This window comes from Phocoena phocoena, chromosome 20 (genome assembly GCF_963924675.1).
Source record: "Phocoena phocoena chromosome 20, mPhoPho1.1, whole genome shotgun sequence".
In the NCBI taxonomy this organism is placed as follows: domain Eukaryota; kingdom Metazoa; phylum Chordata; class Mammalia; order Artiodactyla; family Phocoenidae; genus Phocoena; species Phocoena phocoena.
Window position 1 is genome coordinate 1,653,354 of NC_089238.1, and position 15,562 is coordinate 1,668,915.

The 15,562-nt window shown below is 43.9% G+C and overlaps 1 protein-coding gene across 1 annotated transcript in view; it reads right to left on the reverse strand.

Annotated features, from left to right (window-relative positions):
* Positions 1-9,866, reverse strand: part of LOC136140885 (zinc finger protein 17-like) — a 49,618-nt gene extending 39,752 nt beyond the window's left edge. Inside the window, 3 exon segments of the mRNA XM_065899031.1 lie at positions 3,136-4,471; positions 5,806-5,932; positions 9,840-9,866. Of these exon segments, the coding sequence (XP_065755103.1) occupies positions 3,136-4,471; positions 5,806-5,932; positions 9,840-9,854 (1,478 nt within the window). The 5' untranslated portion in view covers positions 9,855-9,866.
* Between the last annotated feature and the right edge of the window lie 5,696 nt (positions 9,867-15,562).

The window sequence follows — 15,562 nt, forward strand, 5'->3', positions numbered from 1 at the left end:
GCAAACACTACAACCAAGGGTCGATTCATTGTTTTATTACTTGTCTAGACTTAAGAAAGTAACGGGGCTTCCCTGGTGGTGCAGTGGTTGAGAATCTGCATGCCAATGCAGGGGACACTGGTTCAAGCTCTGGTCCGGGAAGATGCCACATGCCACAGAACAACTAAACCCATGTGCCACAACTACAGAGCCTGTGCTCTAGAGGCCATGAGCTACAACTACTGAAGCCTGCATGCCTAGAACCTGTGCTCCGCAGCGAGAGAAGCCACCGCAATGAGAAGCCTGCACACCGCAACGAAGAGCAGCCCCCGCTCGCCGCAACTAGAGAAAGCCCGCTCCCACCAACGAAGATTCAACCCAGCCAAAAATCAATTAAAAAAAAAAAAGTAATGGAGAATAAGTTAATGGGGACTGTACACTGGGAATAGCACAAACATTCCACCCAGCAAAGTAACTTCAGAAAACTCAAGTTCTAACACATTTCTTTTATTGTCTTCTTAGTTATTATAGCTGAAATTAGTTATTATATAGTTATTATAGTGAAATATCAGCCAACATTCACTATCAGTTGGAAAATAACTACTGTGAACATCTAAGATACACAGCTGGCAAATGAGCACATTAAAAATGTTCAACATGATGAACCATTAGGGAAATGTCATCAGACCACAGTAAGATAACTCTACACACTTTTAAAACAGGTTAATATTTAATACATTTAATATAACAACCAAGTACAGGTGAAGGATATAGGGGACCTTGAATGCTCCCATACAGTTGATGGGAATGCAAAAGGGTACAGTCATTCACTTTAGAAGATGAAACCATATATTCATATAAAGGATTTTATGTACATTCATAATAAGATTATCTGTGATAGCCAAACCAAAAACAAACCACAAAACCCCATCATTTAACAGATGAATGGATAAACAATCAAAGGGTGGTATATCCAAACAGTGTATTTTTTAGGAATTAAAACAATAAACTATTATGGAATTCCCTAGTGGCCAAGTGGTTAGGACTCTGTGCTTTCACCGCTCAGGGCCTGGGTTCAGTCCCTGGTCAGGGAACTAAGATCCCACAAGCCTTGCGGCATGGCAAAAAGAAAAAAAAACAGAACTATTCACATCAGCAACTTGGATGATTCTCAAGATAATTATGCACCATGAAAGAAAAAGGCAAATACAAAAGTAAACACATTAAGATTCCAATGATATTAAACCTCTAGAAAACATTAACTAATTGAATGTGAAAGAAAGTCAACAGTAGTTGCCTGGGAGCCCATGGAGAGATGTCAAGGTAGATATGGAACTGATGGATGTTTGTTATTATAGTGATGGTTGTGATTTTACACATACTAAAAACTTACCAAGCTGTACATTTTAAGTATATTCAGTTGACTGCCTACCAACGATATAGCTCGATTAAATTTTAATAAAAATTGGCTTCACATAAAAATCTGAATCTCCTTTTTGGAAAAGTAGAACTCTGGAAACCAACACATTAACTCCATCACATTTTCTTGTCTCATGGGAGGGACTGTCACAGTAGCAATAAAGACACCTGTCTTTATAGCAATGAAAGGTGTTTCTACTTGAGTTATCTAGGACCTCTTCCCGAGTCATAAAAATAACATGCCAGGATTACACGATTTTCCCCTTCCTCATTTTTTCTTTTCACTGCAGCAACGGCCTTGAGATAAACAATTTGGAGATGCTGTGGGATCCTAAAACCTTTACAGTATTCAGTCTGACACTGACTTGGACCTCAGGAGAAGAGAAACAGCCCTGTACCTCCTAAGGATTTCTGCAAAAACTTTATCCTTTATGGCCATAATCCTGGTACATTTGTGAATGCAACTTTATTTTTTATTTTCCTAAAAATCCCAAATTACAGCAATTTGTCTTTTTATCAGAGTACAGTTGCTTTATTGGATGCAGCTTTAGAAAAGGCTCATCTCATCCCTACTTGTTTGCTTGTCTTTCACTTCCTACTAATTCCCTGAGTGTTTCTGTACCAAATATGGTTCCCACCTAATGTCTGTAATCTAACGCTCAGCAACACCAGCCTACCACGTTGTGGACATTATGGCTCATGGCTCTTTTCCAGCTGGACTTAGAGAACTTCTTCTCTTGAACAGTACTGGGGGTATGATGTGACATCCTCTGTGAAAAAGAGAACAACTCATGCTGCTCCAAAAAACACTGGTGGGGCTTCCCTGGTGGCACAATGGTTGAGAGTCTGCCTGCTGATGCAGGGGACATGGGTTCGTGCCCCAATCTGGGAAGATCCCACATGCTGCAGAGTGGCTGGGCCCGTGAGCCATGGCCGCTGAGCCTGCGCGTCCGGAGCCTGTGCTCTGCAATGGGAGAGGCCACAACAGTGAGAGGCCCGCGTATGACACAAAAACAAACAAACAAACACTGGTGGTTCTCACAACTCTCCTCATCTAAGGGTGAGGTAAGGACCCACCAAAAATTCTGATATCCAGGTCACAACATTATTCCCACAAAGCCCTGCAGGAGGCCTTGGACAGCAATGCAAATTAGACACAAACTGCAATGAAAACTATTCTCTGCCATGATACTATCCCGACTGAGGTATACAAAATTCCCAAACACGTGACATAGAGCTAGAAAAATCCATCCGGAGTATGACATGAAATAATGCCACTGAAAAAGGTAACCCTCTGTAAGCCACCAGCAGAACCCAGACTGGGTCACCTTGGTCAAAGCTGGTTAAGTCCATGGCCTAGTCAGTTAGACACAAGAGAATGGTAACACCCAAGTGCTCAGGCTACTCATGCTTCCCTCCACAGGATGCAAGAGCACAGAGGTCTACCTACGCTGATTACACTGAGGCGACTGCCACTTGGTAGAGGTAAGATGATTTTTACCACAGAAACTCACACTGACGTTAGTCTGGCAAGGGCCCTGCACAGGTTAGAAAGTAGAGTGTAGCTCCTTAAAAGCTTCCTATGAACCTGGTGCTCACAGGCAATCTACACACTAGGGCTGTTCAGATGTATGGCATTCAACTTCCAGTTGATGACTCCCTCACAGAGCCTATTCAGTATGATGTATTAACTAAGGAGACAGCTCATTCACTGCTCTCCTCATCTCATTTGAAGGCCTTTCTCCGGTATGAACTTTCTGGTGACGAATGAGGTTAGACCTTCGGCTGAAAGCTTTCCTACATTCGCTGCACTCAAAGCGTCTGTCTGGGCTGTGAAGTTTCTGGTGCTCAGTCAGAGCAGACCTTTCACTGAAGACTTTTCCACATTTGCTACACTCAAGAGGCCTCTCTGTAGTGTGACCTTTTCGGTGTTGAGTAAGTTGGGTGTTTTGGCTAAAAAATTCTCCGCATTCAGTGCACTCATATGGTCTTTCTCCAGTGTGAATTCTCTGGTGTTGAGTGAGGCCAAAGCTTTGGCTAAAAAGTTTCCCACATTCAATGCATTTATAAGGCCTTGCTCCAGTGTGAACTCTCTGGTGCTTAATGAGAGTAGAGCTTTGGCTAAAAAGTTTCCCACATTCACTGCATTCATATGGCCGTTCACCAGTGTGGATTCTCTGATGTTTAATGAGGCTGGGACTTTGGTTAAAGAATTTCCCACATTCACTGCACTCATAAGGCCTTGTGCCTGTGTGAACTCGCCGGTGTTTAATTAGGTTGGAGTTGGACGTAAAGAATTTTCCACATTCACTGCATTTATAAGGCCGTGATCCAGTGTGAATTCTCTGATGTTCACTGAGGCTGGAGCTTTGGCTAAAGAATTTCCCACATTCACTACACTCATAAGGCCTTTCTCCAGTGTGAATTCGCTGGTGCCGAACAAGTGTGGGTTTGTTGCTAAAAGCTTTCCCACATTCCCTGCACTCATACGGCCTTTCTCCAGTGTGGACTCTCTGGTGCTGAATAAGTATGTGTTTATAGCTGAAGGTTTTCCCACATTCACTGCATTCATAAGGCCTCTCTCCAGTGTGGACTCTCTGGTGCTGAGCAAGCCTGTACTTGCGGCAGAAGGCTTTACCACATTCACTGCACTTATAGTGCCTTTGTTCATTGTGAAAGGCTTCCACACATTCGGCGTCCTTTTGTGGAGTGATCTGGTGCTGGAGAAGGCTAGAGCTACCAGGGAAATTCTTCCCAGCCTCCTGGCATGTGGAAGACTTCTTGGATGCATGGACTGTGTGGCTGTTCATAAAGGCCTTACCCACATCTCTTCTAAAGAGTTTCTTTCCACTGTGCTGGTAAAATTTCACACCTGACCCACACAGTTTCTGGCCAGGGTTTGTTCCGAGGTCCTCAGCTAGATGCAAACCACCTTCTAAGTCTGGGCTACACCTCTCCCAGGGATAGGCCTCCTGGGTGGACAGGTTTGTCTTTGAAGTATTTATTCGTGGCATTTCTACAAAAACATTCTGCTCAGAAGGTGTCTCCTTGACCTCTGCTCCATGCCAACAACCTGAAAGCACAGACATATGTATGAACTTCATGTAGATTTTGGTAGAAGGAGGCAGCCCCATCACAAATATCAAATATGTGTCTGACATACCAAGGAAATAATCCATGGGACTGTTTTCAGGACAAGGGAGCTGGGGGCAGGTAAAGAAAGCGCAGCTGTGCAGGACTGTGCCTCTCCACGTCACAGAACAGGGAGGACTCACCAGGCAAAACGCACAAGGATGGGGTGGAGCACACGGAGGAGCTGGGGTCCACAACTCACTCCTCCAGGAACGGTTTTCACCAGGGCCTTGGTTGCTGGTGACACATGTGTGCTGTATGGAAAGCTGTGTCCAGGCCCAGGAAAATCCGATTGTCACTGAGTACCTGGTGTTCAAGGACTATTTTGAGGATAGGTGCAGAACTCATGACACGTTAAGTGTAGGCCAATACTGAAAAGCACAGAGGAGTGAGGATGGGGAGGACCAATGCGGAATGGAAGACAGAGAAGTGAGGGATAGTCCTGGGTTCGAAGTCAGAGTAGATATGACAGAAGTAAAGTGTCAAGAATGGGTAGGAAAGATAGAAATGAGGTACACAGTCACTGTCCTTGACACCAAAACAGTGCTGGGCACAGGACATGTTCCTGATATGACTTGACTCCAACCATAATATCACATCCTTCCCCTGATGCCAATCACCAGACCCAGGTTCACTTTGAGCCCCTCATGTTGTGCCTGGAGTCATGTACACTCTGTCAAGTACCCAGGGTTCTCCTCTCAGCTTCACTTGGACAACATGCGACCTAGAAAATGCAAGTCCTAAGGGAAAGACAGGACAGGTGAGCGGTCAGCACTGGCCCACAAGGGCAATCAATTCCAAAACAATCTCAGGAAAGAAAAACAGTATCACATATTGAATCTTTGAGGAGAATATCACAGCAACAGCCAGGTGGACCCCACAAAAAGTGACCATGTCGGGTCCGAGCAATTCCTGGTACTGTCAGGCCCCAGGAAATGACAGCCAGAAAAGGGCAGAACCTGGAGTACAGAGGTGGCATGGGTCTACAGTCAACTTAGCAGGGAGTGGCTGAGACTAATGAAACCCACTGGACTAATTCCAAGTCATCTGACACAGAAAACCTTCACTGAAAAAACTTCAGAGCACTTGGCATTAGGTCTACTTGTGAAAGGAGGTCATATACACACTCAGCCTTAGCACTGACAGCACAGATGACAGGGAAGCAGTAATAGAGATGTGGTCACTGTCTAGCTGTGAAAAAACAGACTTGCCTTTGGAAAAAAGGGGAAAGGCAGAGGCCTGCCCAGGATGCTGGGATAGGTGTGAGAGCCTTACCCAATGATGCAACAAGTGCAAAGGTCTCCAGCATGACATCGTGGTACAGGAATCTCTGGGCCTCATCAAGAAGCCTCCATTCCTCCTGGGAAAAGTACACAGCCACGTCCTCAAAGGTCACAGAGCCCTGTGATGACAGGGACAGATGTCTCCATAAGCAGCCTCTCTCCCCAGGACCCTGTAAGTACCCCTAACCCATACTCACTCTGGGTTCATCATCCTCCCCAGCTCCCTAACTCAGAAGGCACTGGTACCGAATAACTCTTCGTGCTTCCTTGAGCACTAGGTACAACTCTCAGCAACAACAGGCAGGTGGACAGATAGATGCCATCTAAGCTGTGGACCTGGTATGCAGGGCCCCCTCCCTCTCTTGCGCGACAACAGCCTGAGAGTCCCCAGGATCACGTTACCTAGACACAAACAAACTTGGGCTCATCGTCCTCTCAAACTCCTTGCATGAGGGCCCTGGGGCAACGTGGTCACACACCTTCCCCACATGCATATTACTCACTGGCTAACTCCTCATACATCTGATCCCCATCACCACCACCCGGCCCACAAAATTGGCATGTCTCCTGCCTCCTCACATATCCTCTGCACATGGCACCAGAAAGTGCCTGCCCATGCAACAGGATCCCACCGTACCCCATCTCTCCACTGGTGGCTCCCCAGCCCTGTTCTGAAGGCTTCCCCACCAGGCCTTGTTCCTGACTTTAACCTCAGTCAAAACATGTAGATCTAAATACCTCTGGTCTGGTTCCACTTCTGTATTCCTCACTATGTCTCTTCACCAATTAGAACCTTTAAACACCCATTTAAAATCCACACCCACTTGACACACCTAAGGTAAACTCATCTGACACTGTAACAGAAACTCCCCAAGTTCCACCACAAAAGCCTGGTGAGTGCATAGGAAGTCAGCAGCCTGACTTCACTATCACTTCACCTCCATTTCTGCTTTCCCTTTGCATCAATTTCACAGCCACTCTCCCATGAAAACCTGGGCCACCTGCTGGACTTTCACCACCCCCTTCTGTGCCACTGATGATCAGTCCTGTTCCTTGAATGTCTTTGTGACACCCACAGCCCCCCTTTCCTCCCTTGTCCCCTAATGCATCCTGAACCCTCCCCAGCACTCTACATCTGCATGTTCAGCTGTCCACTTGTCTCCTATACTTGGGAGTCACTGAAACAGCTGAAACTCAACATGGCCAAAACCCAAATCCTAATACTCTCACTAAAAAGGACTCCTACCACTGACTTCTGCATCTCAGTTTGATGGTACTTCCACACTCCCAGATGCAAAGGGAAAAAACTCTGGAGTCATCTGTGATCCCTCTACCTTAGAAAATCTGGTCAGCCCCTACTTTAAAAGCAAATCCAGAAGCCAAGTGTTTCTCCTACCTCCACATCCACCCACCCTGTCCAGCCACAACCAATGCTTATCTGGATGACTGCAACAGCCTCCTTGATAATCTCCTTGTCTTCCTCTCCCCCAGTCTGTTCTGCACTCTGCACCCAGGGGTAGCCTTTTAAATCCTAAGTAAGATCATTTTTCTCCTCTGTTCCAAATATACCATGGCTGCTATCACTCTCAGAACAGACTTCTGAGAGTACCATTCTAGGTGCAACTTCTCAAAGTACCACTCTAGGCCTGACTCCGGCCCCCTTGCTCTCCATCCTCACCAGACATTAATAGAGACCTAGAAGTCCTAGAACACTCCCATCTCACTCTCATCCCCAAGCATTTGTACATACTAACCCCTGTACCTAAGACAACCTTCACATCTCAGTCTACTGGCTGCCAAAAATGGGTATCTGTCCATATAACCTCTGGCCTGGACTTAGAAACCTGGGCTTACGGTTTCTCTAGGGTCTTGAGATACCAAGGCCAGGAAGGGTGGCAGCAAAAGAGTTCCAAGACACCTGACACTCACCAGTGCAGTGTCCATAAGTGGTTCTGTTGAGTGTGGAACCTGTGGGAAGAGCAGGGCCATGTAACTTTAATTCCCATCAGCAACATAGACGAAAAAGAAGATTAATGAGTGAACCGTTTAATACTGAAGTCAAAGATAAATGCTCAAGGGAAAAATAAAGCATGTAAAAGAGGGCAGAAAATGTTATAGAGTTGTGCCATAAAGTCACATGGATAACTTGAGAAACGGCTTCCCAGAAGTGGGACAAAAAGGTGAAAATCCTGTCAAGAGTCATGCCTGGTGTGTTTGAGCAGCACCCACGAGGATGGTGTGACTGGGGCCCAGTGAGCCAGAAGAATAAGGGATCGTGTTGGCGAGGAAGTGGTGTTGGCAGGTCATATAGCACTATTAAAGCCCTGAGCAACAAATATCAAAATTTAGTCTCATTTTATGTACAGGTCTGTTTCTTACACTTCCAGACACTTCCATTTGTTTCCCTTTTTCTATCTGTTTGTCCCTTGCCTATATCATATTTTTCTCTTCCCATAGCTTGTAGCTGGCCCTAACAGGTGGCCCGGAGTTCTTATACTTCCTTTTCAAATTTTACTCTGGTCATATTAAAAATTATTGTTTTATATAAAATTCCAGCTTACATAATCCATAGATTAAATTCTGATTTGAAATTACTATAACATTGTATAGTATAATTTAAGAATATGTACTTTTAATACTTATCCATATTCTTTGGTGTTAAATTTTCCATAAATATTCAGATTATCTGTAATTTCCTACATGCTTTTCTCTCTGGTGGAAGAGAACAGAACCACCATTTTTCTGACTATGCATTCAAAATGAATCTCTGATAAAGAGGATGTTCCTAGAATCAGTAAAAGTCCTTGGCCTCCAGCAGTTGGGGATAACTGGACCTCATTTTGGACTCTTTAAACTTAAGAGAAAGGAAATAAGATATAGGACCTGGCCTCTATTCCATCCTCATAGACATGGAAATATCTTCTTGAGCTCTTAATATCCTGCTAGGGTTTCGAAGCATTATGACTTTTTATCCTTACAATGATTCTTTTCAGCCCTCTTAAAACAAGTATTTTAACAAAATATTTTAATCATTTTCTCTTACAAGATCACCAGAGGAAAATTATTTAACAGTAAAATAAATATTAGTGGAAGAGCACAATCTCTTAAAACACGAAAACCCTCTGTGTGTGTGCAGACTGTAAAAAAGTAAGTTTATGTAAGGCATAAGTGTATGTCAAAATATAATTATGAAATAGTTTAAGTATAATTTTCATTCAAAGAACTAAGTTAAAATTAGTAACACAGAGCAAAACAAGATGAGTAAGTGGAAACGTTAATTTAAATACAATAAAAAATTTAACATATAAACTAGACAGATGTGTGCTTTATATACTCCAGAACACATTCCAAGTATGGCTACAGTACTAGTGCTTATAGATACAGAAAGCAAACCGGAAAAAAAAAAAAAAAACCAAACAAAACCCAAACAAAAAACCATAGGCAAAAAAAAGCCTTCAACAGGAAAACGTACAGACATTTTACTCATGTATTCATATCTACAGAATAGTACACAAAAAGGAAAATAGATACCCTGCATGAAAAACATGCGTAAGGTCACACCATATTGTGCAAATGAAGAAAAACACATCATAATACTTATATGATTCCATTAATTAAGTTTTAAAACAAGCGACCGGAACTAAACTACAGCCATCGAATATTTTCTACATAGTTGGCAAAACTATCAAGAAAAGCAAGGAAACGCTTACTTTAAACAACAGACAATACTTTAACTTTTGAGAGATGGGTATAATTGTTTTGAAGGACCCCACTGGCGGCTTCTGGGATCGCATTTTTTGACCTCAGCGCTTAACAGATACTAATTTTAGAGCTGCTTATTCAACTGTATGTATAAGTTCTGTGCAATTTTTCTCCAGGCAGGTCATTATTTTAAAATTCGGAAAACCAAGGTTTGGGGGCACGAATAAATATAAACATAGGACACGTGTAAGAAAAAATTGGTAAGATCAGAAACAGTGCAGAATGAGAAGAGTTGGGGGAGGGCCCTGAGGGCGCAGCATTTACCTGAATCGGACCCATCAGCGCTGCCGCCGCCAAGGGAGTCTGTGTGCGAAGGTGGGGCCCGGGCACTGCAGCCCCCGTCCCGGCCCCGCAACAGAGTCAGGCTGGATGGCACCCACGCCGAGCCTTAGACCCGCCTCAGAGCTGCCTCAGAGCAGCGGGCACAGCAGCTTCCTGGTTCCTTGATCTCGGGCTGGACCAGCGTCCTCAACCTCACCACCAGTGAACAGATCCGTGTTTACAAAATGTCGCCGATCCACGCCGGAAGGCCCGCCCAAACGCCGTCCTCCAGAACGGAAGTGCCTCTTCCCGAGTCTTCATTGGTCCAGTGCCCCTGACGCGCGGCGCAGTGCTTTCAGGGTAATGTAGTTCACAACGCTCCCGTCCCCGGCAGAGGCGGTCTGTGCTGATCACAGAGAGGTACAGTGACAATAATATTTAAGATGTTCCCCAAACCGGCAAAACCAAATGGGCACATGATACCGGGTTTTCGCTCAGACACAAAGTGCATCCATGCTGAGCTGCAGTCAATAAACATTGTCTTGTTGATCTTCCAGTACATGTAAGCTGAAGCTTTAGACTCAATTTATGAGCCTCACTGTGTTAGGTCAGTGTCAAGAAAGTAAAGACTTCAGACAGGGCCATGCCGGGCAAGACAGAGGAGGGATGTGGGGCAGCCAGAAGCAGGTGGACCAGGCTCTGTGTCTCTGATTCCATCACAAAAAAACGTAAAGCCTGTGACACTGTCCCATTCAGGGACCGACACATATTTTCTTGCTCCACATTTTAATATGTATTCAGTTCTTCTCTAGAAGCTAAGATCTACCTATCTGAAAAGGAAGAGGGACTTACCATATGTAACTTTCTGTCTGGAGAGTGACTCATAGTTCATTTGGAAAGGGAGCATCTGAACCCAGAGGTAAAGGATTGGATTACATGATCTCCTTTCCTTGCTGGTGAGTCAGTATAATTTCACCTGCAAGTGCAGTGAAAATACATGGAGAGTTGAGCTTATCTCAGGAAAATATTTGTGAAATGTTGAAATTGCTGAAATCAATCATTATTTAGTTATGCAAAAGTGGTGGCCAAAATAGCTCTTGACCATGTGAAAGAGGTTAGGATCTCAGTGAAGACTGAAGGAACACTGAAGTCTGAGAATGAGGGAATGAAGCTGAGCGCGTAGGTACACAAGAAACTTGGCTAATCTGTGGATATAGCTCTCCAAGTTGTGATTTATTATTTATTTATTTAAATCATTTTTTAGTATACCAAACAATGCCAGCTTGAAGGGTGACATAGAGCAGATATCTTTGCCAGAATGCTAAAAACAAACAGGGCATCTGTGCCATCATATTTATACCCTCCTTAACAAGCACTCATTAAGTGCCTACTCCATTCCAAGCACTATTTTGGCTGCATGGGACCCATCAAGATCCAAAGAGACAAATATCCCTACCCTCATGAGTCTGACTTTCTGGTCAAAGGAGATGGACAGTAAAAATTAATGACAACATAGTCTATTGCATAATACTTTTATGTGTTATGAGTATTAACCAAAATTTCGGAAACGAATACCTGATTGAAGTTAAGACGCATTTATTTGGGGCTTGTTAGGACTGCAGCCTGGGAGACATAGTTTTGAGAAGCACTAAAATTGTGGTCCCCTGGACTACAAAATGGAGGAAGGTTATAAAGGCAAAAAACAGAAGGTCACAGTTAGTTCCATAAATTTTTTATGAAGAATTATATTTGGAGCTGTCATGAGGTAAGGGTGCTTGTAAAGCAAGGATTGATTGGAGTTGGAAATGTATGCATAGTTACAAGGGGGACTCTTGAAACCGCAAGGCTGTAGGTAGCAGATATTTTTTAAATGTCTAATGTCTGCTATCAAACTGAACTTGGGTCTTCTAGCCCGCTGTGCAGAAAAGCTAATCTACTAACACTGGGTTGTGGTGAAGGAAAGTATAGTGTTAATTGCAGGGTATCAAGCAAGGAGAACAAGCAGCTGTAGCTCAAAAGACCCAAACTTCCTGATAGACTTTAGGGATGGGCATTTAGAGGGTTGAGGGATGCAGCTCGTGGACCTTCTTCTGATTGGTTGGTGTTGAGGTAAGAGGGTGATGTTTCTGGAATATAACGGTTGTGGTCAGCATCCTCCACCTGGGTGGGGGTCTAAGTTTCTGCAAAACAGCTCAAGTATATGTGTCAGGTTATGTGTGTGTGAAGGTACCATGTCACTCATTAGACATCAGAGAATTCATACTGGAGAAAGGTCTTATGAGTGTTTTGATGTAGGAAATTCTTTCGTTGCAGCTCCACACTCATGAGACATTGGACAAATCCCACTAGAGAAAGGCCTTATTAGTGCAGCTAATGTGAGAAATTTTTGTAGTAAAACGCCAGATTTGTTACACACCAGCAAGTTCATGTTGATACAAGGCCTTATAAGAACAGCGAATATGGGGGCCTTCCCTGGTGGTGCAGTGGTTAAGAATTCGCCTGCCAATGCAGGGGACACGGGTTCTATCCCTGGTCCAGGAAGATCCCACATACATCGGAGCAACTGAGCCCGCGTGCCACAAGTACTGAAGCCCGTGCTCCTAGAGCTGGTGCTCCGCAACAAGAGAAGCCACCTCAATGAGAAGCCTGTGCACTACAAAGAAGAGTAACCCCTGCTCGAAGCAACTAGAGAAAGCCCGCGTACAGCAACAAAGACTGAACGCAGCCAAAAAAAAAAAAAAAAGAACAGCAAATATGGGAACTTCTTTACATATGATTCTGGCCTCATTAAACATTGTTGAATTTACACTGGAGAAATGCCTTCTGAGTGCAGTGAATGTTGGAAAGTCTATAGCCAAAACTCTCATTCATTTGGCTCCAAAAAATTCACACCAGAGAGAGAACTTATGAAGGAAGCAAATGGGGAAAGGACTTCAGCCAAAAGTCTGCTCTGAATGGCATTGTGAAGTACATATTATGTACTTTGGGTTTTTTTTTTTCCTTCTTACTGTGTTAAAGCACACATACATAAAACTTGCTATCTTATGTATTGCATTTTATTTATATTTTTTAAAGTGATTTTTTACAATTATTTATTTATTTTTGGCTGCATTGGGTCTTCGTTGCTGCACGTGGGCTTTCTCTAGTTGCAGTGAGCAGGGGCTACTCTTCGTTGCACTGCACGGGTTTCCCACTGCGGTGACTTCTGTTGTGGAGCATGGGCTCTAGGCACACGGGCTTCAGTAGTTGTGGTACACGGGCTTAATTGCTGTGTGGCATGTGAGATCTTCCCAGGCCAGGGATCGAACCCGTGTCCCCTGCATTGGCAGGTGGATTCTTAACCACTGCGCCACCAGAGAAGTCTCCAGTTTGTGTCTTTTTGTGAATACCTTACTTCAGTTATAATAATCTCAAGATTAATCTATCATGTGTCATGTTTCAGAATTCCCTTCCTTTTTAAGGCTGAATAATACTCCATTTTATGCATATACTACATCCTCATGCATTCATCCATTGATGGACACTTCCTTAGTTTCCATATTTTAGCTGTTGTAAAGAGTGCAGCTGTGAGAATGACTGCACAAATACCTCCTTGAGATTCTGCTTTCAATTCTTTTGGGTGTATAGCCAGAAGTGGAATTGCTGGATCATATGGTCATTCTATTTCTTTTAAATAAATTAATTTATTTAATTTATTTTTTGTTGCATTGGGTCTTTGTTGCTGCACACGGGCTTTGTCTAGTTGCAGCGAGCGGGGCTACTCTTTGTTGTGGTGCGCGGGTTTCTCATTGCGGTGTCTTCTCTTGTTTCAGAGCACGGGCTCTAGGCGTGTGGGCTTCAGTAGTTGCAGCACGTGGGCTCAGTAGTTGTGGCTCGCGGGCTCTAGAGCGCAGGCTCAGTAGTTGTGGCACGTGGGCTTAGTTGCTCCATGGCATGTGGGACCTTCCCGGACCAGGGCTCAAACCCACGTCCCCCACATTGGCAGGCACATTGTTAACCACTGCACCACCAGGGAAGTCCCGGTCATTCTATTTTTAGTATTTTGAACTGTTTCCTTTATTGGCTGTACCATTTTATGTTCCCATCAAAGGTCCACAGAGTTCCAGTATCTCCACATCCTCTTCAACATAATTTTATTTTCCATTTCATGTTTACTAGTAGCTATCCTAATGAATGTGTAGTGTCTCATTGTGATTTTATTTAGCATTTCCCTAATGATTAATGATCACATACTTCTTGGCCAATTGTGTATATTCTTTTTTTAAAATTTATTTATTTATTTATTTTTGGCTGTGTTGGGTCTTCGTTGTTGCGTGGACTGTCTCTAGTTGCAGCGAGTGGGGGCTACTCTTCGTTGCGGTGCGTGGGCTTCTTATTGCGGTGGCTTTTCTTGTTGCGGAGCACAGGCTGTAGGCACAGGCTTCAGTAGTTGTGGCACACAAGCTCAGTAGTTGTGGCTCACAGGCTCTAGAACGCAGCCTCGGTAGTTGTGGCTCACGGGCTTAGCTGCTCCACAGCATGTGGGATCTGCCCGGACCAGGGCTCAAACCCGTGTCCCTGCATTGGCAGGCATGTTCTTAACCACTGAGCCGCCAGGGAAGTCCTGTATATTCTTTTTTTAAATGGCTATATTTTCCCCTTTTAAAATCAGATTATTTTCTGATTGTTGAGTTGTAGCAGTTCTTTGTGTATATCTAGATACTTATCAAATATATGATTTGCAAATGTTTTTCTTCCATTCAATAGATTGTCGTTTCACTCTGTCGATTGTGTCCTTTGCACAGAAGTTTGTAATTTTATCGAGTTTTGCTTTTGTTTCCTATGCTTTTCCAATGCCAAGAAGTTATTTCCAAATCCAGGATCACGAAGCTTTTTCCCTTTGTCTTCATCTAAGAGTTTATGGGTTTATATCTTACTGTTAGGTCTTTGATCCATTTTGAGCTCATTTTTGGGTGTGGTGTAAGGTAAGGGTCCAATTTCATTCATTTGAATGCAGATATCCACTTTCCTACAATTTGTTGATAAGACTTTTCTCCTCCCAGGACTTCCCTGGTGGTCCAGTGTCTAAGGTTCCACGCTCCCAATGCAGGGGGCCCAGGTTCAATTCCTGGTCAGGGAAATAGATCCCACATGCTGCAATCAAGAGTTCAAATGCCACTACTAAAAGATCCCACATGCCTCAACGAAGATCCCACGTGATGCAACTGAGACCTGGCGCAGCCAAATAAATAAATAAATAATAAATATTAAAAAAAGACTTTCCTCCTCCCATTGAATTGTCTTAGCACACTTGTCGATTATTTGATCAAATATATTGGCTTCCAGTTCTGGGCGCTCTGTTGTTTCATTGGTCTAAATGTTTGTCTTTATGACAGTACCACAGTGTTTTGATATATAGTTTTATGAAAATACTGTCTTGCTCCAGTTTTGAGTCCCTGGCTTGATGCTAGTCATTTCCCCTTTTGGAGCAGCTGATTAAGTCCACACCCAATCACTGTCTATATCAGGCACTCACACTCTGGACTGCTATACACCATCCCTTATGTCCTAGAGCCAGGATACCAGGCAACTGGAGACAGCCTCTATGCTCCTGACACCATGAAATTATTCCAGCCACATCATCCATGGGGAGCCTCAGAGACCTAGCTAGCCCCAGACCTCTTGCTATACATAGGGTGCTCCGTACAGCTCCAGGTTGCTTACTGTGTCCCTGTACAGCCCGTTGT